The 25725-nt window shown below is 49.1% G+C and overlaps 5 protein-coding genes and 3 non-coding genes across 20 annotated transcripts in view; 1 reads left to right on the top strand and 7 right to left on the bottom strand.

Moving 5' to 3' along the window:
• On the bottom strand, window positions 1–5510 carry Eif4a1 (eukaryotic translation initiation factor 4A1). 2 transcript variants are annotated; one of them, NM_199372.3, is made up of 11 exons: window positions 5472–5510; window positions 4147–4195; window positions 3854–3986; window positions 3373–3512; window positions 2168–2336; window positions 1737–1846; window positions 1503–1646; window positions 1289–1426; window positions 1114–1203; window positions 792–871; window positions 1–680 (listed from the first exon to the last, which is right to left on the bottom strand). In NM_199372.3, exons 1-11 carry the CDS (start codon window positions 5492–5494, stop codon window positions 536–538), a joined length of 1221 nt encoding a protein of 406 aa, NP_955404.1. In that variant the 5' UTR covers window positions 5495–5510; the 3' UTR covers window positions 1–535. The 2 variants fall into 2 exon arrangements, with proteins under 2 accessions (NP_955404.1, XP_006246686.1); XM_006246624.5 differs by lacking the exon at window positions 5472–5510 and adding an exon at window positions 4366–4498.
• On the bottom strand, window positions 931–1073 carry LOC120095401 (small nucleolar RNA SNORA67). The gene has a single exon (XR_005490875.1). It is a non-coding gene; the product is annotated as a small nucleolar RNA SNORA67 (small nucleolar RNA).
• Window positions 1945–2086, bottom strand: Snord10 (small nucleolar RNA, C/D box 10). The gene has a single exon (XR_005490937.1). It is a non-coding gene; the product is annotated as a small nucleolar RNA SNORD10 (small nucleolar RNA).
• LOC120095433 (small nucleolar RNA SNORA48) lies at window positions 2840–2982 on the bottom strand. Its single transcript, XR_005490905.1, has one exon. It is a non-coding gene; the product is annotated as a small nucleolar RNA SNORA48 (small nucleolar RNA).
• Eif4a1l (eukaryotic translation initiation factor 4A1 like) lies at window positions 4690–20015 on the top strand. 2 transcript variants are annotated; one of them, XM_039087310.2, is made up of 2 exons: window positions 4690–5433; window positions 17553–18199. In XM_039087310.2, exons 1-2 carry the CDS (start codon window positions 4778–4780, stop codon window positions 17635–17637), a joined length of 741 nt encoding a protein of 246 aa, XP_038943238.1. In that variant the 5' UTR covers window positions 4690–4777; the 3' UTR covers window positions 17638–18199. The 2 variants fall into 2 exon arrangements, 1 of the variants encoding a protein (XP_038943238.1); XR_005490322.2 differs by lacking the exon at window positions 4690–5433 and adding an exon at window positions 16471–16644 and having other exon boundaries at window positions 17553–20015.
• Window positions 6353–15267, bottom strand: Senp3 (SUMO specific peptidase 3). Of its 2 annotated transcripts, none has more exons than XM_039085979.2 (11): window positions 14974–15267; window positions 13454–14161; window positions 12414–12653; window positions 12212–12323; window positions 11716–11863; window positions 11554–11601; window positions 10869–10946; window positions 7666–7803; window positions 7414–7497; window positions 7260–7310; window positions 6353–6932 (listed from the first exon to the last, which is right to left on the bottom strand). In XM_039085979.2, exons 2-11 carry the CDS (start codon window positions 14148–14150, stop codon window positions 6921–6923), a joined length of 1608 nt encoding a protein of 535 aa, XP_038941907.1. In that variant the 5' UTR covers window positions 14151–14161; window positions 14974–15267; the 3' UTR covers window positions 6353–6920. The 2 variants fall into 2 exon arrangements, with proteins under 2 accessions (XP_038941907.1, NP_001013134.2); NM_001013116.2 differs by having other exon boundaries at window positions 6353–6866; window positions 14974–15135.
• On the bottom strand, window positions 15713–18723 carry Tnfsf13 (TNF superfamily member 13). 9 transcript variants are annotated; one of them, XM_039085452.2, is made up of 7 exons: window positions 18199–18429; window positions 17809–17887; window positions 17626–17673; window positions 17360–17475; window positions 17002–17140; window positions 16381–16474; window positions 15713–16142 (listed from the first exon to the last, which is right to left on the bottom strand). In XM_039085452.2, exons 1-7 carry the CDS (start codon window positions 18427–18429, stop codon window positions 16079–16081), a joined length of 771 nt encoding a protein of 256 aa, XP_038941380.1. In that variant the 3' UTR covers window positions 15713–16078. The 9 variants fall into 9 exon arrangements, with proteins under 9 accessions (XP_038941380.1, XP_008766018.1, NP_001009623.1 ...); XM_008767796.4 differs by having other exon boundaries at window positions 17360–17478; NM_001009623.2 differs by having other exon boundaries at window positions 15713–16474; window positions 18199–18723.
• Tnfsf12 (TNF superfamily member 12) overlaps window positions 19524–25725 on the bottom strand; it is a 10013-nt gene continuing 3811 nt past the window's right edge. The window contains exons 6-7 of one of the 2 annotated variants that reach the window (NM_001001513.2): window positions 20430–20554; window positions 19524–20270 (exon numbers count right to left, since the gene is read on the bottom strand). In NM_001001513.2, the coding sequence (NP_001001513.2) occupies window positions 20019–20270; window positions 20430–20554 (377 nt within the window). In that variant the 3' untranslated portion in view covers window positions 19524–20018. The remainder of the gene's footprint in view (window positions 20271–20429; window positions 20555–25725) is intronic. The other variant, XM_006246745.5, reaches the window with a different exon arrangement.

Genomic DNA, 25725 nt, shown 5'->3' on the forward strand with positions numbered 1-25725 from the left:
GGCAGTTTCCAAGTAATTTTATTCAGAATTTTGTGTTTGTTTCCTGAATCAATAAATACTATACAAAACAATGTAAAAATGGCTACCATTTTCTCTCCCCTGCTCCCCTCACCTGGGGACAAGTCCCTGGACAACCTCATTCAGGGGGTTCTCCCTGTAGATTTGGTCCAGCAAATGAGGCCAGCCATGTTTTAGCCCCTTGACTCACTTTTGGAGATTTGGCTGGGGTAGGAAAGCCTTTAGGAATGAGGTGATTAGGTTAGGGAAATGCATTAGTGTTTGGGGGGGAAGGAGACGGCGCCTGGGGCAGAGCCTACCCCAAAGAAAAGGGTGTCTAAAATGTTCACGGTTCCTTCTTTTTGCCTCAAAAAGTGACATTTATTCAAAGAGAGAGAGAGAGAGAAAAAAAAAACAAAACAAAAAAACAAAAACAAGATGTCCATCCCTTGGCTCCCTTCCCTCCCCCCTCCAGCTGTTCCTCAGCCCTGCCCCCAGGACTGAACCCTGGGCTAGGGCCAGGTAGCAGGACAGCCCCTCAAATGAGGTCAGCAACGTTGAGGGGCATCTCTTCAATGGAGGTGTTGTAGAAAGTCTCAATGTCTCGAAGAGTCCTCTTGTCTTCTTCTGTCACCATGTTAATAGCCACACCTTTCCGGCCAAACCGACCACCTCGACCAATTCTGGGGGGGGGGGGGGGAGGTTAGTTTAAAAAGGCGTTAGGTTGGGGAAAGGAACGTGTTTTTTTTTTTTTAAGCACAGGGAGTGTTTGATCTGTCAGACCAGGTAAATACCTGTGGATGTAGTTTTCCCTGTTGGTGGGAAGGTCATAATTGATGACTAGGGAGACCTGCTGCACATCAATGCCTCTGGCCTAGGTCAAGAAAGAATAAAGCCATCAGAGGACACTATCAACCCTAATTTAGTAAGCATATATGTAGGCTGCCAAAGGAGGGCAAAGGAAACAAGTATTCCTTGTTCCCCAGAGACCTTGGACATGCCTGGCTTTCTTCCAAGTTGCTACGTTCCTAAAAAGGGCACATAGTCAGCCCTTTGGAGAGGGAATCACCTTGGGCTATTTTCTCCCTTTCTTTCCTTAAAAGAGCATCTACTCACCAACAGGTCAGTGGTAATTAATACTCTGCTAGAGCCAGACCGGAACTCCCTCATGATCACGTCTCGTTCCTTTTGGTCCATATCTCCATGCTGGAAAACAAGGTTAGGAGCAGCTAGCATAAGGCTCCTAACACACAAAGACACATCTATCATTAACAAGACTGAGAAAACTCACCATGGCAGAAACTGTGAAATCCCGGGCATGCATCTTCTCAGTGAGCCAGTCCACCTTCCTTCTGGTATTAATAAAGATTACTGCCTGGGTGATGGTCAGTGTTTCATACAAGTCACACAATGTGTCGAGCTTCCACTCCTGGAGATCAGGAAACATCAATCAGGAGCTATACCCAACACTTATTACCAGGCCCGCCTCCTGCACTGGGCCCCACCTCTCGTTCCACATTGATGTAGAATTGGCGGATACCCTCCAGGGTCAACTCTTCCTTCTTGACAAGAATCCGAATAGGGTCTCTCATGAACTTCTTAGTCACCTCAAGGACATCAGAAGGCATTGTGGCAGACAGCAAAACTACCTAGTGGGAAAAATGCCCCAGCCATGATTGAGTGCACTGTACAATCAAATCACAACCGAGCCACCGTCCCTCCAACACCATCTGTTTTACCTGTGTGTTGCTGTTGAGCTTTTGGAATATATCATAGATCTGATCCTTGAACCCACGGCTTAGCATTTCATCTGCTTCATCCAGGACGAACATCTTGATGTATTTGGGTGCTAGATGGCAGGAAAAAAAAAACCCCAACATATAGTAATCAGACAAATGTGAAATATATTGAGGTCTCTTGATAAGGCAGGCAGAAGGCAGACAGTCTGCTCTCAGAATGCAAGGACTGATCCTTTGCCCTCGGCTTCCCTGATAGGTCATGCAAAAGCCCTGGTAAGTAGAACACTACCTGGGCTAAGGTTAACAGGGAAGCCAGGCTCAGATGACACGCATGGGGTTCATCACAGAGCAACTCAATTCCAACTAAAGGAAAACTCATCCAAGGAAATGAAATGTAGAAAAGAGCCCAACAACTGTTCCATGGCACTCACACAGGTATCTCCGGTTAAGCATATCGAACACCCGGCCAGGGGTGCCCACGATGATATGGGGAGCTTCCATTTGCAGCTTCTGCACCTCAGCACGCACGTTGGTGCCCCCAATACAGGCATGACAAGAGGCACCCATGTAGTCTCCCAGTGCCATAACCACCTTTTGAATCTAAATGTAGAAAGGCATCTACATTAACTTGGGCAGTACCAGTGAGTTAAGTCTTTCTTATTACAGACAGGAATTATCCCACTCTTAGCAACTGAGAAACAGGAATCCACTTAATCCTCTTCCAACACCACCAATACCGCCACCAAATGGCAATGCTGGATCCGTCCACACAGGTTCACAGTAAGTTTCCCACTCTACATGCAGCCTCATAAAAACCAGGCCAGCTCTACAAACAACTCACACTACATCCTACTACTCCATTCCAAAGGCTGAGATTATGAACACAGCCCTATCTATACCCACAAGGTGATTATTCCATCCCTGCTACAGAACCAAGACTTAGTGATCCATGCTGAGCTCATAAGCAAACCCCCAAAATAAGTAGATCTACAGGGTTCTAAGGTGTCAATCCTCTTATCACGTCTTGCTTACATTGCTACCCAGATGCTTGCTTCAGTGATCACTAGGCTTGAAATAGTAGTTAACAGACTAGCACCAGGATTTCATGTGCCCTAGGCATGAAACAGCTTTGGCCACCAAGCCAGGCATCAAGCTAGGATGAACAAAGGCCTACATCTGCTCTGCCCCTGACTGATATAGGAACAACACCACCAACATGGTGTCTCCTTGCCCATGTCCAGGGGGTGGTATGTTTGTTGTAAACACAGTTTAACCTGCCCAGCCAGCTAGATTCTAACAATACTCTTCCCTTCCTTATTTGACTCAGAAAATGGATTTAAAGTGCTTTTTTTTCCTGGTAGAAAAGTTGTTAGTAATTAGGCAAACCAATCTCAATAGATCTAGAAGCTGTCAACAAATCCCAGTGGCATACAAGAGCGTACCTGACCTGATCTTCTAATTGTCTCTTTAAGACAAGCTTTCTCTAAGTGTTGGCTGTCCTGGAACTAGTTTTGTAGACCAGACTGGCCTTAAAATTGAAGTGCTCCACATGCCTGGGTCACCAGTATCATCACCACTGGCAGACTCTTCTTGAACTCTTAAAGCAGTCATATAGAATTGGAAACACCAATCTTACCTGCTGAGCCAATTCACGAGTGGGTGCCAGAACCAAAGCCTGAGTGGCCTTTAGATCTAATTCAATCTGCTGCAGAATGGATATGGCAAATGTAGCTGTTTTCCCAGTCCCAGACTGGGCTTGAGCAATCACATCATAACCTACAACCAGATCAAGAGTTAGATGTGTAAAAAGTCTGCACCTTAGGCTCAGAGGACACCTGTGAGACTTCCTGACATCAGTAATGGAACAAGGCTGGTGCCATCTACCAGAACATTATGAACTCAAACACAGCTGGCTAGGTTAGACATAAAGCAATAATAAAGGCCTCGAATTGGAAATGGCAACCCCCTCTAAGGCATGACAAAATAAAACCCCAGAACCAAGAAGCTAGGAAAGGTAATTTGTTGTCCCCCCAACCCCCATTGCTATGCCCACCACCAACCCCATACACACTATGCAGATCAGGACAGTCCATATCTAGCCTGATAATGAGTCTTACCCTTGATACAAGGAAGAATAGCTCGCTGCTGGATGGCAGAGGGCTTCTCAAAACCATAGGCATAAATACCACGGAGGAGGGATTCTGAGAGATTCATGTCATCGAAGCTATCCACAATCTCATTCCAGTTACTCTGCAGGATACCAAAAATGAATAAATTTAGTTTATACCAAAGCTGCAGTCGCCCCACCCTACTGCTCTGTTCCACCGTCCTAAATATCTAAGGTCTATGTCACCATAAGGAAATGCCTGTTCGGACATAATAAAGTGGCGACCACAGATTCTAGTCTTACCTCGATGACGCCTTCCGGCTCCATCCCATCGGGGCCATTGTCTCTGGATCTGTTGATTCAAAGCACTAGTTTTTTTTTCATGCTTTGATTAGAGCATGCAAGCAACTAGCCCATTCCCGATCCAACACTCCCACTTATTCCCAAAGGACCATCCAGAGGCACTTTAGGGTGACCCTCCTTTAAGATCAAGGGGCTGTAGAGGAGTTCATTCACACACACACGGCGCCGAGATGCGGTCTTTGCTGCCAGGCCCACATGTTCTGGGTCTGGCGGATCAAAGCGTGTGCACCTCCATCCGGAACACCAAGGCCACCGGAAGTCCCGCCTTCCACCTCCAAGTTCCGTGGGTGGGCCGTCCCCTTCCCCCCCACGTCATGCCGCCCGCGCCCTCCCCCACTCCCTCCGGCCGGCCCCCCTCCACAGTACCCGGATGTGGGAGGCCGCGGGCGGTGGCGGCCTCGCGCACAATGAGCCCCAGCCGCGCTAGCAAAGGGGGAGATTGCACAACAGACAAGCGAAGCAGACTGGGGGAGGGGAATCTCTCAAGCGGCCATGTGCTCTTTCGCTCCGCCACTCGGTGGCGTCTCCCCCGCCATGGAACAATCCGCAGCCCGCCCGCCCCCGTCGAGAAATGGCGTCGCCCTCCCATACCTCAGGCCGCTCACCCCCGAAGGAAAGTGGACCTGCCCATCCGCAGTTTGCCAATTGCCCGGCTTGTGCGGCAAAATGGACCCGCCCGCCCGGCGCCGGGTGGGCTCCTGGTGCCTCACGCGGCCGCTCCTTCGGGTTAGGCTCTGTCCTGGCCGTCAAGAAAACCAGCACCCCGAACGGCCGGTTTCTTCTTCCCCGACCCACATTCCAAGCGCGACGAAGGGACTCGCTGAAGACCCAGGCACCCCTGCTTGTCGCGAGTGGTACCGCCAGAATTCTCCGGAACCCTCGCGCGCACGCCCTGCCCAACATAGGGAGGCAACCAGACCAGCCGGCTCCGGGCCGCACAGCCGCCTCTTCTTTTTCCCACGTTATGTCGCGACCTCATCTTGCCTTTCAGTACCCAAGCTTCGCGTACGGCATCCCCACAGGCCGAGGCCTCGTGACGAACCTCGCGCCCTCCGCCCTATCCAGGCCGTCCTTTCCCGTATCCACACTGGTGTCAGCGTCGGCCATGGGATTTCCCCCCCCTCCCCGGACGGTTCCTCCCGGTTCGATTCTCCCGCAACCTGGTAGGTTTGGTGCGATGGGTCTCTCAACTTTTCCCCGGCGGGACCTTCGGAAGGGAGCTGCGGGGTAAGTAGCCATTAACCTCTTGCAAATGCCTTTCTTACCGAGAATCCTGACTCGCAGACATGATCCTTAGAATCTAGGGCGGAGTGCCCGCCTATCGACAACTTATAGAGCGTCCGACCCCGCCCCAGCCATCGCATTGGCTTGGCCGCCTCTGCCCCGCCTGCCGGCGCTCTGCAACTCGACGTGACGTTACTTTGTAGGCGCTTTAGCTCGGACGCCCTATTGGGTAGTTTGAAAGCCTATCATGGCTGAGCCCCGCCCTGCAGCCTCATTGGCTGAAGGGCCCGCCTTTCTTGCTGGTGCGGAAGTGACATACTTAAGTCGGGCCTCGCGGCGGGGCAGCCATCTTGGAACCCAGCACCTTTACACGTGCGGAGGCGATCGTGCCTTAGTCATGTGGCTCAGCAGGTCCTATCAAGCCACGGGGGTGAGGCCTTAGCCTCCAGGGACTTCCGGGCAGTCTGGACTGCCACTTTCCTTTACCCAGGTTTCTACAGGATACAAGTTTTATTTATTCTTCGGTTCAGGAAAGAATGGTGTATTTGGTTCAGCAGAATGACAGAACAGTAGCGATATTTCATTGGATAGTAAGTTTCCCCGACTGGAGAAAAAGGATGGAATCCATTTTTGGGCAAAAGGGCATTAGGGCGGGAGCAGGGCAGATAATCTGTCAGGGATCTTGACCCACTCAACATCACTGGCTCATTTAGTGTCTGTTCCCAGTTTCTCCTAGGCTCCTTTATTCATGAGTTGTAATTCACATCCTTACTGCCATCTGCTCCCCTGGGATTGGCATATATAAAAAGCTGGTTTCTAAGATGAAGACCTGAAAAGGGGATAGCTAATAGCATTAGCTTGAAGGCCTGAGATAAAGCACATCCACTATTTTAAGGCCCCTCAAGGAAGACCACCACTTGCATATCTTCAAAGGATCCTTTATTGACCAGAGCAGGACCGTGGCATTTTTATATATATTTATATATATAAAAAAAAGTTTGAAGATCTGGCAGGCAGTAATCCCTTTGTGCCCACCACCCCCACACTGCTTTCCTGCCCTCAGAACATGGAAGGAGGAGTGAATGCTTCACCTAGGCCACAAGGCAACATTCCCCTAGAAAGGGAGAAGGGGACATTTATGTGGCCATTCCCTTCCCATCAGAAATCAACATACTCGCAAAGAAAACAAAATACAGAAATCAAACATTTAAATATGAAAATCCAAAGGGAATTGGGTGGAGAAACAAAAAGGAACTGGAGTTTCTTAGGAAGGGTCTCCCTTGTTCCCCTGCCCATTAATGAGCTAAGGGTCTGGGGTATGTGGCTCACACAGTGAGTTTGCAGTGACACAGTTCCTTGTAGATCTGACGACGGAGTTTGGGCATATCCTGCTGGGTGAAGCTGAATGGCTGAGACAGGGCCAGGTGCTTGCAGTACTGGGTGTTAACAAAGCAGGCCATGAGAACGATTTACTGAGCATCCCTCCCAAGTCAGGACCTGTGCTACACATTTCACACAAAATATATCTTAATTTTTCAGAAAATACCTGTTTCTCATACAGACTGGCATTAGAGTCTAAGCCTACATAATGTATCTAGTGTTTAAATAGGAGAATGTACATTTAGTTGGGAGAAGTATATTGGGACGCCTCGATATAAGGAATCAGTCCCAGCTGAGGATGGAGAAGGAAAGGACCAAAGAAGACCAATGAAACCAGGGCTTCTGTGTTCTACCTAACACATGTGCAATTGACTGAACCAACTGAGGCAAGAGCCACCAACAACCCCTAAGCCACTGACATGGGAGTTAGAAAGACCTTATCTACTTACCTGTAACACAAAGGCACCACAGTCACTGTCATTATTCTGCCTGGCCACATTCTAGGGAATAGAAAGCAAGAATCTGTTCACTGAGAGACTCCTTGAGGTTATGAATTCAATTGCTTCCTCCATCAAACTAGTCCATTTCTCTCTGGAAACTCACCATTTTGAAGTAACCTTTCCAGCCCTGGTGGAAATCCAGTCGGTCTTTTTTTACTGCCTCTGCCTGTAGATACTTGGCAATATGCTATGTGGGTATAAGGAAAAAGAAAGGGATACCTTAATCACTTACCAATGTAATACAGAGTATGCTGGTGGGAAATGCCGTGCCCACTCCTCAGACTCCAAGCCCACACGTCGTCCTGAAATGGTTGGCTCCCTGCACCTTTACTACCTGTCCCCCACAACCTCAAACCTTGGGGCAGCGGCGGTTTAGAGTTCGCTGTGAGTCAAAGTAGGTGATGGTGCGTCGCCTTACATCAACTGAGACAAGGGACCAGTGCACCTCCAGATGGATGGGGATTAGCAATAGTTCCTTATTGAAGATGTCCACCTGAAAAGAGAGTGCTGGAAATCAGATTTAACATAAAACCCTACTGATTACCATGAGGATTCTAAAGAAAATATGGAACAAGCAAAGGAGTTACAGAATCCATGGGCTATGTGGCAAGGCTCAGCATCAGATGCTAGTACTTTTGGAAGGTTTTTTTATTTGGGGGCGGGGGAGAGAGCAGGAGTGTTTGGGATACAATTCAGGGTCTGTAGCAAGCACTCTACTGCTGAATCCCATCCCTACCCTGTTGGTTAGGTTCTGTGTGTATGTGTTTTGTGTTCCGTGGATATACAGGCCAGAAGATAACCCTTGAGTGTTACTCTTCAGACAATGTCCACCTTTTTTGTTTTAGGACGGGTCCTTTCCTCACCTAGGATTCAGCAAGAAACCTTGGCGGGCTGGCCAGCAAGTCCAAGGAACCCACTTACCTTCACCTCCATAGCATTGGCATTACAACTACCCCTGGCCTTTTTTGTTTGTTTGTTTTTGTTTTGTTTTGTTTTTGGGTTTTTGTTTTTTTGAGACATGGTCTCTCTACTTAGCACTGGGTATTTTGGAACTCACTATGTAGACCAGGCTAGCTTCAAACTCACAAGAGATTCTCCTGCTTCTCACACTTGACTGATGTTGAGATATTTGATGGTGAAGAAAGAAAGAAAGGAAGGAAGGAAAGAAGGAAAGTAGAATAAAGAGTTCAAGGGCCAGCCTGTTGTAAAAATATAAAAATAAAAAAGTATGGATGTCTTTTTCCCCGCTAGGTCCGCACCTTGGTATCCCAAGATCTGCTAGATATCTTGGCGGAAACACATCCCAGTCGCACACTTTCCTACACTCAAACCCTCACATAAAAGAACACACAACACAGTAATCTTAGATCCAATTGATAAGATATAATTGCCCACTTACAAATATACAAAAAACATACAAAAAAACATAAAAAGCCCAGTATCATCCATCCCTAGGAACATTAATAACAGCCTGTAAATACACAGAGCAGAATCTTAACATCACCTGCCATGGCTTCTCACCCTCTCCTCTCTCCTGTCTCCTCCTCTTCCTTCAAACTTATCTCCCACCCATCCTTCCTTCTCCTCCAATGACAGGCAGCCTGCTTCTATCCTGTACCTGCCCCTCACCTGTACTTTACAAATTCAATGGGAAAGTGGTTCTGGTGAAGTCACCAGAGTTTTGAGTCCTTGACTAGGCAGCTGTCCTTGGGGCAGTGGAATTAGCATCAAAATACAGATAACTTCAGGGCAAACCACACCAGCCTCTACTATGTGAGACCCTGTCTACTACCAGGTACTTATACATTAAAGGGAAAAGTTTAGGTTAAGAACCCAGACTCTGGAGCTGCACAAATGGCTAGTAAGAGCACTGGCTGTTCTTCCTGAGAAACTGAGTTCAAGTCCCAGCACCCATATGGTAGCTCACAACCATCTGTAACTTGAGTTTCAGGGATTTGATGCCCACTTCTGGCCTCTATGGTGCTGCATGCATGTGGTGCTGATAAATTTACTCAAACAAAACACCTACCTACACACATATAATAATTTAAAAAAAAAAAAAAACCAAAAAACAAACAAACAAACAAACAAAACAGGTTCATGATTTTGATGCCACACTGACAGGGTTGAAACTCAGCTTCTACACTTTCTAGTTCTAGTCTACGACCATGAGCAACCTACTTAACCTTCTATGACTTTCCTTATCTGTAAGAGGGAGACAGCAAAAATACCGTCCCTCATTCATTATAGGGAGTAAACTAGATCACATAGAACACATGGCCTGAAAGAAATGCTCAGTTAATGTTTACACTCATGCTACCACCAAGTTCTTGTGTCACTCAAGACATTGGGAAAGTAATTGCTCAAGGTCACAGAAGGAAGCAACAGCACAGGAAAGACTTAAATTTTTTATTACATTTTTATTATTGAGAGGAAGGGGGTATACATGCCAGAGTTACATGTGTGGAAGTCAGAGGACAAGCTGCTTCTCTCCTTCCACCATGTGAGTCCCAGGGATCAAACTCAGGCTTGGCACAAGCACCTTTACATTTATCTCAGATACACCGAAGGCTAAGGAGGTTTAGACTGTACATCACTTTTGCTTCTACTGGAAGAAACAAGACTCAACAGGTCTCTGAATAATTCTGAGCACAAAAAACTAAATCCTGAGGCTCGGGCTGGGGTTATGGTCCAAGGGTGAGTGACATATGGCTACAGTTGTAGCTACTTTCTTGGGGGGAGGGGGGGAGACGATGGAAAGGCAGTATTAGGTAACAGGAGTAAGATATGTGGGTGTTAGAACCAATGTTCCTTTGTCACTGTTGAAATTTCATGGCCTTTCATAACAGGACAGAGAAACTTATGGAAATTCTTGAATCCATGCACATCTGCTCCTGCCCCAATTTTTACCATCACTTAAGCCCAAAACCCAGATATAATCCTCCACTGATCTCTTTATCCCACATGAAACCTGCTAAAAATGTCTACCAGTTCTACCTTAAATTAACCTCCTCTCATCTCTCCTTTTGGCACTCCAGCCCAGGTACTTTACCTGGACTACTCTCTCCTTTTATTCTATCAACACATGGGAACATCAAACAGGAAGCATGGCTAGGCTGGCAGGGTAACGGTGCTTCCACCAAGCCCGACTCCCTGAGTTGGGGCTCTGGAACCCACATTACAAAAGGAAAGAACTGACTCTTACAAGTTAACTTCTAACCTCCACATACACCATGGCATGCACTTACATCCACACAAGAAACATAGAACAACCTCCATCCTTGTCACTCTACCTTACATGCCTCACACCTTAGTCACTGTGTCAAAATATTCATTTTCTCTCTGGCTCTGAAGTATTTGCTATTCCTTTTGCTTCAAACCCTGTTTCCCAGACTGCACAGGATGACTACTATGTGGAAGGCCTTACTACAGATGTAGATAAGACATTTAATGTTGTAGAATAATTACCAGTTGGGGAAAGGACTCATAGAAAGAAAAACTCTTAAATTTTCTTTAGAAACAAGATGCTATACAAATAGTTGTAAATGTATAACTCACATTTTTGGTCCACCTCTTTACCCCATCATAACCCTTGGTACGGAGTTTATCATAGAAGAAACTGTTGAAGAAATGCACCTGTGCCAAAGACACAAAAAAGCTGAATAGAATTAAAGACTTCAGAGTTGCCTGCAAAATTGGCTTCCACCCCTCCCAATCCATACCATTTCACTTAGCCCAAGTGAAATGGTTCCAACCGCTACCACTGCACTCTTTCTTAACCTTTTACAGGTAAGTTCCTATGTCAATTTAAACAGGAAAACACTACAGATTGGCTTACAGATTTAAAATGAATAGATTACCCTTTACTATCTCCCCCTCCAAACTTCAATCCCTAGAAGAGATGAGAATGGATGTTTAGGGAAAAAAACTACCCAGAGGGCTGGAGAGATGTCTCAGTGGTTAAGAGCACTGACTACTCTTGCAGAAGTCCTGAGTTCAATTCCCAGCAAGCACATGGTGGCTCACAACCATCTGTAATGGGATCTGATGCCCCTTTCTCCTATGTCTGAAGACAGCTACGGTGTACTCATCTACATAAAATAAATAATTCTTAAAAAAAAAAAAAAAAACTGTTCAGGATTGCAATAGTTCTAGAGACTAAGAAATCTGGTTAGTGCTGGGTCAGGAAAACCAAGGCTACATACAAAAACCCTGGCTCACAAAAAGGTCCACTTGGGCTTACCTTTTCAGGGACTGTGTCCATAACCAAGTCTCCATACATGTTCATCACCTGGGGAAAAAGGCAATGTGCCCTGGAGAATGTGGCATGGGTAAAGGGTTCCCCTATGCAAAAGGCTCCATTCTCCAAAAGCCTTTTCAAGCCTTTTTAGCTTCCTCCTCTTACCTGGTCATTGAGCCAGTTCTGTCCATATAAGGTACCCAAGTCATCCATGGTGAGCACGTGTCGTTTATAGGATACCCGGAAGCCCCTTACCATGGCGTTGCCTGGCATCCGCTGGTAAGATTGGATCAGCTGTAGTACCAGACTCTTCCTGCATAGGCCAAAGTTTTGGAATCATACAAGAGGTAATGGGACTGGAGCAGACAGAAATACGAACTACTGTCTAGAATGACCATGTGAAACAACTTTTGTTTTTCACAAGTTGTTCTGATGGTATCCCACTCCCCACAGAGGCTCAGGGACAAACTTTCAGTGTCTCACAGTTTCCTACACAAAGATCCTCCCAATTCTCACAGGGCTGGGCACTTTGTCTGCAGCTTCCTCTGCTCCAGCTATAGCTCTTACTTCCTCAAACACATCACTGAAGAAGAATCAACCTTCTCTCCCCTTCCCTAAGGTCCCAGACCTCCTTCAAAGGGTACCTGCCTTCAGGCCTCACCTGGAGGGGGTAGAGAACTCCTGCTGGAAAATGTCCTCCAACTTCTCTACAACTTCATCAGTGCTGAGGGGGATGAGGCTACCATAAGTTTGAAGGAATTCATCTAAGATACCTAAATAGAAGTAGGAGAGGGTAAGGTGGGGGCCTTTAGACTCTGATCTAGGAACTGGCCAAAAGGAGACTAAGTCTTCTAAAGCCTTACTCTGCACACAGGTCACATGTTCCTCCCGCAGGGGGCTATGCTGGCCAGCTTTCTCCCCTGGCCGATCTGCCTCTTCTGCAGTGCCCAAGTCCGAGCTCTGAAAAAGTTCCTGAGCCACGTGGTCTCCAATGCTGCACACATTGCTGATGAGTATGCTGGCATCAGGGGGTGCCAGGCTACGCTCCCCTTCAGGACCAGACAGTCCCCCAAAACCATTGGGTAGAGTACATGAGAGGAGACCTATAAAGCACAGAAACAGAATAGGAATGAGAACCTGGCCAAGTAAAAGCACTGAGGCATATAAATGGTAAGTCCACAGAACACAGACTGAAGCAGAATCTAGCAATGTAAACCTTATGGAATATAGAACCCCTCTAACTAAGGACTAACGTAAGGATGTCCAAAGTTTATTTTTAAAGGAAGTCATCTTCATCTTCATAAGCATGAGGAAAGCAAGAGACTTCAGAAATGTCTGCTGCCAATATATGCTTAACACAGTGCACAGTGAATGAGGAAGTTCAGTAATAGTGGTAAGGGTGTTAATTATTTAGCTTGAGTTCTACAAAGAGAATATGTTCTGAATAAAAATGTTAAATTCTACAAATGATATATTCCACAAGAACTGTGAGTACCTTATGGAGATCCATATATCCTGACAGGAAGAAAGCTTTGGAATGGACAACATTGATTTCCCTAAACCATAGCTCCCTTTGTAATCTGTACTGAAGACCATAGGACAGCTACTAAGGATTTGTTCCCAGCACTGTGTCCCAGGCATCCAGGCCTGCTCAAAACCAGAGTCCCCAACTCTCACAGGATAGGATCTTTCTTTGCAGCCCAGGTGGGGCCTTGATTCATTGTTCTCCTGTCTTATTCCAAAACGTTACGATTAAGGGTGTGTGCCTAGACAGGCTTTAAAAATAAGGCTTTAAGATCATTTCCCAGATATTCTGGAAGCTTCTCTCTGCTTTTCTTAGGCTCACCATGACAACAAACTCCTGGTGCTCCAGGCTCATCACCCTTCCCATTTCCCACCTTACCCGAGTCAGGGTCCAGAGGAGACTTTGGGGTCCACCTTAGTCCATCTTCCTCCATGGGGGGCCCAGAGGGCACTGGTGGAGACCCTCTCATCCCATCCTCTGCCATGAGAGCACCTAGCAGACCCAGCCGGGGTGGGGGTAGCCCCCGTGGGGAGTCAAAACGACAGCAGGGTGATGGCACCTGTGGCGTTGCACCCCCTTCTTGGGGTGAGAGATGGTTCTTGGGGTGTGCGAGGTTCCGCCGCCGGCCTCGGTGGCGCCCCCAAAGCTTCCAGTGGAATGTCAGCGAGGTGCTTTTTGAGTAGAGCAGCATCTGGAAGGCTCTCATGGCTCGGCGCCGGCGCTGTGAGCAGGTTTTTCTATGAGAGGGTCGGAGAGCCCGAGGACGCTGGGAGGTCCCCAGCTGGCCCCATCTAGGGGGTAGCCTCCATGCCGCTACTTCCTCCTCATCTTCTTCTTCCTCCTCTTCCTCTTCTTCACTAGCTGAGGCATCAAAAGATGGCCGAGGGCCAGGGAGGCGTCTAGTTGGCACTGTGGTCCCAGACCCAGGATCTGGCCCAAAGCCACCACCTGACTTGAGCCGGGGCTTTGGGGGTAGGGGCCAACGAAGACGCTCTCGCCTGGGATTTGAGTAAGTGGTGCCGGGTCCCGGAGGCTCAGGCCCCCAAGACCCGGTCCCCTGTATAGTCTCTTTCATCTTTCAGTGCCCTGTAAAACAAAAGTTTGATTATCAAACTGAGAACACCCTACTCCTTCCTCCAAGATCGGAAATGTTCTTCAGCATTTCCCCTCTGGTTTCAGATACAAATAAAGAAAAATCTAATATCTCATAACTTCAGCTCTTCCCAGCCAACCTCGTCCAGAAGGAACTCTTCAGAGTCTTCCATCATTTCGTCCCTTGTCCAGGTAGGGAACCAAAAGAAAATGACTAACTGGTAGGCCTTAGGTATTTTATTTTTAAGCTCTCTGAATGAAACCCAGTATTTCCAGGCTTCGCTTTAATGCTGCTGTGGGTATCCTTAGGACAAGTCTGAGGGCTACATTGCTAAAAGAGATGGCTCAGCCCAGAAAATCTGGATACGGGTACCTGGGAAGACAACTTTCACCAGGAAAACTTTGGTCACGGGAGGGAAGTTCTCTTTCACCCTGGAATAATAATGGGGGTACGGGAACACACACGCCTTAGTTGTGGGGGAGGGTGGTGAGGTTATGGCTCAGGAAATAAGAGTGATAAGAAAGATGTTGAAGAAAACTGGAAGCGAATAGAATCGGTGCTTAGCGACCGAATTAAGGAGATGGGACCGAACAGAGCAGTGGGGGCCTGGCAGACCGGCCCCTCTCCAGTCTTATCCTGGGAGAACTGAATGCTTCCTAGCCGCAATATAGTTTGAAAGCTTGGGCGACTCGGCACACAACGGTCTTAAGTCCTTTAAAGGGCCTCTTGGGCCCAGTTAGGTGCGAGGGAAGACTAGAAATGGAAGAGGCCACAAGGGCGGGGGGAGGGGAAGGGGCGTCCTCACCAGGAGCGGGGAAGCCGGGCACACGGGCCCCAAGGCGGGTGTCTCCGCCTCAGGCTTTCCGGCTCATCTTTCGGACGGCGGCGACCCCGCCACTCCTGCTGTCCTCAGGCGGAGCCGTTTCAATTCACGAAGCCAAAGCTCGTGCCGCCCCACTGCGGCCGCCTCTAGCGCGGCTTTAGCCTCCACCTCTACCTCCACCTCCACCACCACCACCACCGCCACCACCCCTCCTCCTCCTTCCCCTCCCGCGAGCCCCAGGCCCACCGCCGATGGCGGCGCACAATTAGTGCGTCACACCCGGCGAGCGGCGCCGGCTCGTGCTCAGTCCCGCCTACCTCAGAGCGTCCAGGCCACCGGACGGTCCCGCCCTCGAGCTCTACGCTGAACCGAGCCTGCGCACAGTCGCCTAGGTTGCCGCGTGTGGCAGTCCCACTGCTCGCTCTTTTACGCCTGCGTGTCGCGTCCAGCCTCACGCTCTACGTCGCAGTCGTACGGTACTCCCTGCTCTTCCGTGGCCTGAGCTTCGGGTGATCCAGTGGGCTTCCCAGCGCGTGGCCAGGAAGTCAGAGACCCTGCAGGGACTGGACTGAGGCTAGGCGCTTGGGAGGCGGAGGCGGGACGTTACGTTTTTGTATTTTGATTTTTTTTTTCAACTTTAAGCAGGGCTTGATTAAAGAGTGAGACACGACCAGTGTGCCAGGGCGTCCAGTGCATACAAACTCCCCGAATACCAGTCCGATCTTGTAGAGTCTTTTATTTGTTTGTTTGAAACAGGGTCTCAACCACTGTAACCCCTGGATGGCCTGGAACTCACTATTTAGACCAAGTTGACCGCTAACATAGAAATAGGCCTCCGAGTACTGGGATTAAAGCGGTGAAGCACAATGTTCAGCTCGGAAGTTTGCTAGGGGAATGGGGAGCATGAATGGAATGGATGTCGAGGCACCTAAAATACATTTTTTTTCTAGACAGTAACAAGAATTTGGACGCAATAGTGAGATAGTGAAAATCGGGCTTCTTGTACATTGAAGCAGGGGGCTTGAAGAGTTGTGGCCGAGGGACACGTTTTCCCTAGCAGAGACCGTGTTCTTTCCTCAAACTGCCTCTAGATGGTGGTGCTGTTCTGGATGCAGTCCAGTGGATAAGGCTTGGCACAGTGCACAAAACCCCTTTAACACACACAACAAAAGAATTTGGGGCCATGTGGGAGATAGACACAAAATATTCTACTTCTTTAATATCTATGGAATCAGAACCCAGATAGTGGGATCGGGAAAGGCAAAGCGGGGAACAACAGTCAAGACGTCAAAACCAAGGAGAACGGTTCTTGACCACTTGCTGTCCTTTGTCTAGCCAGTTCTTGGAATGGGAACCCCACCTTTATAGCACAGTCATAGTTTCACAAACCCCAGGAATGTTCCATGTGGAGAAAGGCTAAGTTTTGCGTTTGCCCGAGGAATTTTGACAGTGATAATATCCCCTTGATGTAAGTGAAAGACACCTGAGGGGGGAAAAACATTTCAGATGCTTCATTCTGCCTGCTCCAACCCCTCCTCCATTTTGATTTTTATGTTTTCAGTGTTTTGTTGGGGAACATGTGCATGTGTGGAGGAGATCAGAAGACCACTTAGGAGAGTCGGTTTTCCTTCTGCTCTGTGGCATCAAGCCCAGGTAGTGAGTTGTGAGAGATGGAGCAGGCACCTCTCCTAAGTGAGCCGTCTCACTGGCTTTCCTTTTTAATTTTTTAAACAGCCTCATTCTGTAGCCTGGGCTGATCTTGAATTTTGGGTAAAACTCCCACTTCAGCTTCAAACATGGGATTATAGGCACGGACCTAGTCATTCATAGGCTTGTGCCTTTTCTCCCTGCAAGGACCTGGGAATCTTGTTCTTCAGTCTTCAGTTTTGTCTCTACACCCAAGTTCCCAACTCCCTCGTATAATTCCCCACACCAAGTCAGCTCTGCTTGAGTGGATGTGACCTGCTCTGCTCATTCAGATCAACCCTCTTCAGACCCCACAGTTCTCACCTGCACTGTAGCAGCTGTTGTAGGCACGGTCAGGATCAGAAGGCATACTTTTGATACACCGGAATAGAGTCTCCCTTCTCCCTTGGCCTTCCCGAGATACCACCTGACCCATGGTGAAAGTCACATCATGAAACAGGACCTGTCAGAGGAGGGAGATGCTGAAGAAAACCAGGACGGCACGGTTCAGTCCTTAGGGGCCATAGGATCACTGGTAGTGGAGCCAGGCAATAAGGAGGGGTTGTTCTGGGTTTGGTATGAGCAGAGTGATCAGGGAAACCCTCAGTACAGACAGGGTACATAGAAGAGACAAGCCAGTCTCCATGTCCACATTGGTCGCTCAGGGCTTGTCTGGGATTACCTGACTATATAGCAGATAAATTCCAGTGTCCCGGACTCGAACAGTGTCTCCTTGGGCCTCCAGGCCTCTCCCACGCCTAAGAGCTGGTTGCCACATCACCTCTGTCATGTCAGAGTCTGCTAGAGGTGAGGAGTGTGCAGGTCAGCATTTCTTCACCCTCATACACATGAGCTCTCTCCCTTCTCATTTCTAGGGTTCTCTTGGCCCCAGCCCCACAGTTCCTGGTTGGTGCCCCTCCCAGTGCGGTTATTTCAAATAATGCTTACCCTTGGAGGTAATGTTAATTGGAACAAGATGCAGAACGGACTGCTTCTCTAAGGAAAGGAGGAGGAAACAGCAGTGTTGACCTGCCCCCGGAGTCCACCCTCCACCCTCACCTCAGCTCTGGTCGTCATTCCTCATGCTCCTGGCTCACCTCCAACCCTGCAGAAACCCCAGGGCTCACTCACTCTTGTGCTTCTGGGTGAGTACTGCTCTCCTTCTCCGAGATTTGGCCCCATCCTTCCAGGCTCCCAGGACATCAGGACTCTGCTCATGAAAGAGGGCCAGAGTTTGACTAAGATGTTAAGGATCTTACACAACCTTCCCAGCCCTTCTCAACGCCTGAATGGCTGAAATGTAGGAACCTGTCATAGGCCCCTGGTCTGGGCACTGACTGCCTTTCAGGTGCTCTTGGCATTAATCTTTAACTGTTTATTTTCCTGGAACGGCTGGCTGTTCCCTTGACTTCCCAATCCAGGGCCACCTCTAGCACTCACTTGAAAGTTTGCAGGTTGAGAGGCTCTGAGAGCCTCTGCCATTCACCCTTTACCCCTAGATTCCCATCTCCCTTAACTCACCTGTTCCCAGAGGCTCTGCCATGGAGGCTCTCCCCGCTTCTGGGAAGCTCCTCCACTCCGCTGCAGCCGGCTCACCTCCCGCCTTAGGCTCTGCAACTCTGCTTGTTGGATCAGTAGTGCGACAGCACAAGTCACAGCCCCCAGAACTGCCCCCCAACTCAACCAAAGAGTGACCGAAAGGGCTGGCTCTCTGACTGAGCCTCCCATGTTGCCTGGAGATGAGGCTGGCATGAGCTAGGGACCCTGCTGACAGCTGTGGGCTGCAAGTGAGGTGGCCAGGAGGTAGCAGGGAGGGTGGGAATACAGGCAAAGGCGCAGAAGGGAAGAGCGAGTTACGCAAGGGAGAAATAAAAAGGAACTTGAGAATAGGAAGAAATCAAGCTAGGGTCCTATTAGTCCCCTGATCCCCAGCTAGTGTCCCTCTGACACCCCTGGCCCCCTCCCCCCCAAGCCTCAGGAGAATTTGGTGCCAATTATCTAGGAAGGGCAGGGCAGCCGTGACACCCAGAAGGAGCGGTCAGCGTTCAGGAGCCCAGGGGCGGCCCCTAAGTTGGAGGAGGGAAGGTCGGTTGGTTATGGGGCATGGTGCCAGGGGCAGGGAATGGGGACAAGCTCAGCAGCATGAGCCTTAGAAGGTGAGTGTGGTGGACTCTCTCTCTGCCTGAGGCACAAATGACAGCTTTGAGGAGGCTTGTTAGGGGTGACTGGAAATGAAAAAAAAAGGGGGGCTAGGGGCCAGCAGGGAGGAGAACCAAGGACAAGAAACTGGCAGGGTGCTGGGGTTAAGGCTGGGCCGGGTGTGTTGGAACCAGGCCTGCACTACTCCCTGTGCTGAACTTGGCAAGCCGGACTTCCTGTTTCCCAAGAAGAGTTCTTACATAAGGTTCTCTGGACAAAGAGAAAAGAAAAAAGCCCCAAGCCCCTCAGTCAGCGCAGCACTCCTCCCCACACCCATACGGCTGGCCCACCAGAGCCCTTCCTATGGCTCTGAGCCCCTTCCCGGGCTAGCTCCATTCCATCTCCTAGCCAGGCCCGTGCCAGCACCTGCTCAACTGCTGAATGTCCTGAGGCCGCCAAGAGGAAGGACCCTGCTCCTCCCAGCCAGGGATTCCCCTGCAGGAGGAAGTCCGCTGCTAGGAAAATGAGGCTGCTTCTGCAGCGCCTTGTGCAGAGGACCAGGTGGTTTTGTTGTTGTTTGCATGGTTTTTTTTTTTCTGGTATCTTTGTGATTTCTATTCAAAACTGCAGCTTGGAGGCTTGCAGGTCCCCATTCCCCAAAGCCTAAGATTCCCTTCCCACAACCTTCAGTTACACTGAACCCCAAAGAAGAGAAATCATGATTTATTCTCTTTAATATCCATTTAACATTTTGTCACAATAATAATAAAAATAGTATCTTTTCAAAATCCACAGGGATCCAGGGAGGAGCTTGTCTCCATCTCTTTCCCCTCACATTTGGGAACTTCTGGCCTAGTCCCAGGTTCTTTGGCTTCCTGCCACCAGGTCCAGCCTATCTTGATGCCTGATGCACATAGTCAGTAAAAACAGGGTCCCAGGGTTGGGGCGGGGTAGTCGGGTACGTGGGGGCTTTGGGAGCTCGTGAGGCGGGCAGCTGTGGTGGGGTGGGAGGTTACAGAAGAACGGGAATATGTCTGTGGAATGGAAAACATGTCATCAAGCCCTGGCTGCCTTGGAAGAGAGGACAGGACTGGAGCAAGGAACAGCTAGAGGGTGGAGGAGTGGGCGTGGGGTGGGGAGGTGCTGTGGTGCTCTGGGAGCTGTTAGGTTAAAGTTTAAAGAACCTGGGAGAGCAGGACCCCTCAGTGAACTTGAAAGAGTCCAAAGTAGGTAAGGAAGGGGGCAGCCTTAAGATGAGCCCAGGGGAGGGTACGGATCCGAAGGGAAGACCCTGGCCGCAGAGGCAACAGCCCAGACACCTGGCACAGACGGAGCTGGGGCCCAGGAGAGCTCGCTGCTGTGGCTGAGAATTCTTCCAGGCAGCGCAGGGCCAGCACACCATTCACCAGCAAGTCCAGCTTCAGGTAGACTGCCTTCCCCTCATCAAAGTGCACCTGGAGCAGAGAGAAACCAGCAAAATCCAGACCTCTGCCTGCCCTCATCGAAATCCAGGCATCTTCCTTCATGAAACCCAGGTTCTCCCACTCCCACCCATTCCTTGCCAAGCCTTCCTCCCCTTAGCCATCGCTCTACCCATGGAGCCCAGGGCTTACCTGACAGTACAGGTAGTAGAGCCCAGCCCTGATGACCGTAAATTCCCCAATCTGGCGGTCATAGCGCAGAGGGCTGGAGCTGTTGATTTTGGTCTCTTCCCAGCCACTCACTGTCCCATCCACACCTGGATAGGGGATGTGTAGGGATAAGTAGAAGCCCTTTACCAGACTCCCCCACACTCCCTAAGAATCCATCAAGTTTACATATTTGTGAGGTACAACCTACCCCGAAGGGTATCAGTGGCCCAGAGTATAGGTGGAGCCATGCCATTATGGTACAAGAAGTGACTAGAAGGTATTGTGTGAGGAGACCTAATGTATATGACCAGGGCACTTCAGGGCTTCTGAGGGGATAGAAGAGCAGTGCTGTAAGAGAGAGGCTGGGGTTTTCACATCTATCTCATCAACATGGTTTGTGTCTTGAACATATAAGATGCATGTGCATGTTTGTGTGTACATCATTTGAGTCGATTAAAAATGAGTGACGGGGGCTGGAGAGATGGCTCAGAGGTTAAAAGCACTGACTGTTCTTCCAGAGGTTCTGAGTTCAATTCCCAGCAACCACATGGTGGCTCACAACCATCTTAATAGGATCCAATGCCCTCTTCTGGTGTGTCTGAAGACAGCAACAGTGTACTCATACATAAAAATAAATAAATAAATTTAAAAAAAAAATGAGTGACGGGCCACAGGCTCACTGGCTATGAGTTTAAAACTTCCTATACAAATAGGAATATACGTAGCATCAATGGTGTACGCCTCTAATCCCAGCACTTGGGAGGCAGAGGCAAGCAGATCTCTGTGAGTCTGAGGCCAGCTTGGTCTTAGAGCAAGTTCCAGAAGAGCCAAGAATACACAGAGAACGCTGGTCACAAAACAAAACAAAGTAACATTTAGTGCCCATCAGCAAATGAACAGATGAGCAAACACTGCAGTCCTATCTACTGGGCCTCACTCTGCTATAAAAGGAATAAAGAAGTTTCTTGCCACCAGGTGGACAAGCCTTAAACATACTGTGCTAAGTGAAAGAACCATGCGCCATAGTCTCCCAAGCACAGGAACTGCCTGGAAAAGTAGTTTATAGAGACAGCAAGTGGGCAGGTGATTGCCCAAGGCTAGCCCTGATGGGACTATGGTGTGATGGCTAAAGGATACATGGCTTCTTCTTCTCTTTTTATTACTATTATTTTTGGCACAGTCTCACGTAGCTCAGGCTAGCCTTAAACTTGCTGTGCAGTTGAGGATGAACTTGGATTCCTTATGCTACCTTGCAAGTGCTGAGATTATGGGTGTGTGCCACTTTATGAGGCTTGGCCTTGTGGGGTTTTGTTTGTGATAGGATCTCTCTCTGTAGTCTTAGCTGTTCTGATTGTCCACTATATTGACCAAGCTAGTCTCTAACTCACAGAGACTGACCTCCACCTGCCTCTGCCTCCTAATGCTGGGATTAAAGGTGAGAGCCATATTTTGTGGTGATTAACGGCTTGTACTTTAGAGTGTACTTTAGTCACGGCAGACTAAGAGCACAGAGTTGCACAGGCGGGCAGACTGCATGGAATGTGAAATCTGTCTTAATAGAGCTATTACCAGAGCTGTACCGGGGAAAGGGCTGGGCGTGCAGCTCAGTGGTAAAGTGCTTAGCTAGTACGCCTAGGACTCTAAATTCTGTCACCACAACACACACAAGAAGAAATCCCTAGAACTAGTGTAGTTGAAAACTGGAAAGAAAGCCAGGCATGGTGATACATGCCTTTGACCCCAGCACTTGGGAGTCAGAAACAGATAGATCTCTGAGTTCAAGGCCAGCCTGGTCTACAGAGCAAGTTCCAAAGCAGCCAGGGCTACACAGAAACACCCTGTCTCAAAACAAACAAGAAAGAGAGAGAGAGAGAGAGAGAGAGAGAGAGAGAGAGAGAGAGAGAGAGAGGGAGGGAGGGAGGGAGGAAGGAAGGAAGGAAAAGGAAGTAGTAGGCATGGAACTCTGAGTCCATGACCTCCCAGACCCTAAGGCTGTCAACAGCCCAAGCTCACCAACTCTCACTCCTACATCCCTGCCTCCCACCATCCAAGCCTTCTTCCTGACTCCCACCATGCACCAAGCTCCTTCTCCCTTTATTATGGACTTCCCTTCCCACCCCAACTCCAGATCCCGACCTCGGGATCTCTTCTCTTCCTGACAATGATTTCTAGTTTGTCCTGCAGGAGCAGCAGATGTGATGGAACAGGTCTATAATCTGACTCTGAGAAAGTTCGTTTCTGAGTTCACAGCCAACCCATGGTTCCATACTGAGACCTTGTCTTAAAACAAAGCAAAATAAAACAAGTAAACAGACCCAGGCATGCTCATCCCTGACTTCCCTTCCTGTTCTCCAGCAGTCAGCAGAACACGAACTCTGTGTTTATCCCCCTGCAAGGGTAAGGGCAGCTGTCTTACTCACGTGACTGTGTTCCCAGCACTTGGAACTGGCCTCACCTAACTGAGGAATACCCGACAGTCCTCAGCCTCACTCACAGGCTTCCTGGGTCTCAGGCCTGACACTCCGTCACCCTCCTCAGCCCTCCCTCTCTGCCATCCCAGCTCTGCTCTTATCCTTTATTTCTTGTTGTTTGGTTGAAGACAAGGTCTCACTGTGTAGCCCTGGCTGCCACAGTACACTGCTTGGATTTTTTTTTAATTTTTGTATTTATTTATTATATATAAGTACACTGTAGCTGACTTCAGACACACCAGAAGAGGGCACCAGATCCCATTACAGATGGTTGTGAGCCACCATGTGGTTGCTGGGATTTGAACTCAGGACCTCTGGAAGAGCAGCCGGAGCTCTTAACCACTGAGCCACCTCTCCAGCCCCACTTCTTGGATTTTTTATTTTCCTGCCTCAGCCTTCAAGGTGCTGGAACCACTCTGCAACATCCTGCCTGGTTTTCCTGTCCCTTTCTCAAGGAACCTCTTTGGATTAGGGTGTGGCTCCTTGGTAGAGCACTTGTCTAGCTTGTGTATGGCCCCAGGTTTGTCTCCCCGTCCCCAATTACCCAGCCCATGCTCACTGGGGCGGCAGTGATTCTTCCTGGGCATTTCTGTTCCCATCTGAGTTAGCACGGCCATGTGTCAAACTTTAAGTTCAGCCTCCCCCCTCTATCCAAACTGGCCTGACCCTTTATCCAGAAGGGTGAAGACTCGCTCCACTATCCACATCCCACTTGCAGCCCACAGTCCCACCAGTCTCTCCAATACCCAAACCAAATTTACTCAGTGATAACTGTTTCCTACTGTTCCTGCCCCTGAAAAACAGCCGTGCCCTCTCCTCCCCTCCCTCCCCTCTAGTCCCCTTGGGAGTCCTCACTGTTTCCAATCTTGACTTTTCCAGTTTATTCCCCAAAGTATTAGAGCGTCTACTCCTTGTCTGCAGCTTCCTGCATTACCTTTGATGGATGGGTCATTGAAGAACAATCCCCTTTTTCTCTTTGTGACCTGCCATGTGTCTCCTGTAGTCTTCTACCCTCCCTATTTACTCTTACAAGTAGGTCCAACCTGCAGCCCTCGGGCCCCACGCATCCCAGGGTGCTAAAGACAGGATGCAATAGATCTGCAGAGGACATCATCACACCACAGTACTGAAGATCAATACCCCACATCTACAGAGCCCTTTTCCACCTCAGTCTCACTGAAACTCCTAACAACCTTCAGCCTCATCGGACTCTTGGAAACGCCTCGAATGTTTCCTGAGCTGTCTCCACCATACAATTAAGCTTTGAGGCCTACTAAGGCCTAAATGCTACTACCAGTGGGAATGAGTCCCTGACTCCACTATAAAATTGTCTTCCTGTGTGGTGCCATGTATCTCGGGCACCATTCTTGTCATCTAGCAATGTAATTACACATTTACAGACTGTCTGCTGTTCCTCTGCTGAATCCTTAAGCGAAGGAATGTGAGTGTGACTCACCATGGTCCGGCCCTGGGGAAATAGCAGGCTCCTGGTTGATGTATATTGGGTCAGTGAAGTAGTACTTGGGAAATCAACGGCCCAATAATGCCCAACTAATGATGCCCCAAACAAACGATCTCTCCCAAGGTGAAGAGAGCTAGCCTGGCCTTACTGAACAGACAGAGGAAAGAGGAGAGGGCATGCTGGGTGCAACAGGCTTAGGGCAAGGCTGCAGCCAAAGGACATGGTCTGTGCCTTGTAGAAACATCCCTTCCACCTTCAGGGCACCAGCCTGTGGGTAGCCTTATCCCTGCCCCAAGCGAGCCTCTCATGAAGACTTGTGCACCTAGGCAGGTCCTGGCTGGCTTTGAATGCCACCTCCACCACTTAGGTCTGCCATGACCCTGGGCGAGCTGACTATCCCTCACTTATTAGGTGTAGGTTACCCGGTGTCTTCCTTCTAAAGCAGCTGTGGGAATCGGATCGGTTTGAATGCCTACCAGCTAATCCCAGTGCCTACCCTGAAGGACAGAGATTTTCTTTGGCTTACATGCCTCTTTATCTACCAGCCACTTCTCTCGATCTTGCCGCCGTCTCCCATTCCCTTCTTCATGCTCTCTGCGCTCTGTCTACACTTCTAACCATAACCCTGAAGCCGCCCATTAAGGTCATCAACTGGTATTATGTCACTAAACCCAGTAGTCACATCTCTGTCTTTATGTCATGTGACCTCTCAGCTGCCTCTGCAGACAGCCACATCCTCCTGCCTGAAACTGTCTTCAGAGATCTCAGGGCACCGCCCTGCCTGAGATTCTTCCTTTCCCATCTCCTCGGCTGGCTTCCCCTTCTACCCAGCTTCATTCTTGGGGCGTCTCTCTTCCCTGGTGTCTCATCTCATCCTGTAGCTTTAAATAACAACCCCATGACCATTTCTCACCTAGCCTGGGCCAGCCTTACCCCCGGTGAAATCCGCTTTACTAACCATTCTCCCCATTTGTTCATTATTAGACACCCCCAAGTTAAGTAATCAACTTACACCCACTTCCCCCCCGGGCAATCCAGTCTTAGGAATGGCATTATCTTTCTCAGCTATTCAAGCCAGATATGAAGGCACCAGCCTGGAGTTCCAGCCACTAAAGAGGCTGAGGCAGGAGAATCACTTAAGCCCAGGAGTTTTAGAACAGCCGGAGTAGAGTGGCAAGGGCCCGCCTCAAAAACAGAAAACAAAGCATATAATATTCATGAATCCCCCGTTTCTCTTACTGTTTCCATCTAATGCACAGCAAGCCTTGCACCTCTAAGCTACATGTTGAAGCTCCAGTTCTCCCTTTATCTACTTAAGTGGGGTCCGAGCCACCCTCGTGTCCTG

The sequence above is a fragment of the Rattus norvegicus genome, chromosome 10 (genome assembly GCF_036323735.1).
Source record: "Rattus norvegicus strain BN/NHsdMcwi chromosome 10, GRCr8, whole genome shotgun sequence".
NCBI lineage: Eukaryota > Metazoa > Chordata > Mammalia > Rodentia > Muridae > Rattus > Rattus norvegicus.

What these genes read in the sequence shown, in the direction of transcription:
- Eif4a1 (XM_006246624.5), bottom strand. Translation starts at nt 4,403, where the DNA reads ATGTGGGCCTGGCAGCAAAGACCGCATCTCGGCGCCGT. An exon ending in ACATCAATGTGGAACGAGAG is followed by an intron (nt 1,427 to 1,502) that starts GTGGGGCCCAGT and finishes CCTGATCTCCAG; the next exon opens with GAGTGGAAGCTCGACACATT. An exon ending in TAATTACCACTGACCTGTTG is followed by an intron (nt 872 to 1,113) that starts GTGAGTAGATGC and finishes TTCTTGACCTAG; the next exon opens with GCCAGAGGCATTGATGTGCA.
- Eif4a1l (XM_039087310.2), top strand. Translation starts at nt 4,778, where the DNA reads ATGGCGTCGCCCTCCCATACCTCAGGCCGCTCACCCCCGAAGGAAAGT. An exon ending in CTTCGGAAGGGAGCTGCGGG is followed by an intron (nt 5,434 to 17,552) that starts GTAAGTAGCCAT and finishes TCTCATTTCTAG; the next exon opens with GGTTCTCTTGGCCCCAGCCC.
- Senp3 (NM_001013116.2), bottom strand. Translation starts at nt 14,150, where the DNA reads ATGAAAGAGACTATACAGGGGACCGGGTCTTGGGGGCCTGAGCCTCCG. An exon ending in TCCTCTGGACCCTGACTCGG is followed by an intron (nt 12,654 to 13,453) that starts GTAAGGTGGGAA and finishes TGTGCTTTATAG; the next exon opens with GTCTCCTCTCATGTACTCTA. An exon ending in ACATGTGACCTGTGTGCAGA is followed by an intron (nt 12,324 to 12,413) that starts GTAAGGCTTTAG and finishes ACTTCTATTTAG; the next exon opens with GTATCTTAGATGAATTCCTT.
- Tnfsf13 (XM_008767796.4), bottom strand. Translation starts at nt 18,429, where the DNA reads ATGCCAGCCTCATCTCCAGGCAACATGGGAGGCTCAGTCAGAGAGCCA. An exon ending in TTTATCTGCTATATAGTCAG is followed by an intron (nt 17,141 to 17,359) that starts GTAATCCCAGAC and finishes CTCCTCTGACAG; the next exon opens with GTCCTGTTTCATGATGTGAC. An exon ending in CCACATGGAACATTCCTGGG is followed by an intron (nt 16,143 to 16,380) that starts GTTTGTGAAACT and finishes TGTGTGTTAAAG; the next exon opens with GGGTTTTGTGCACTGTGCCA.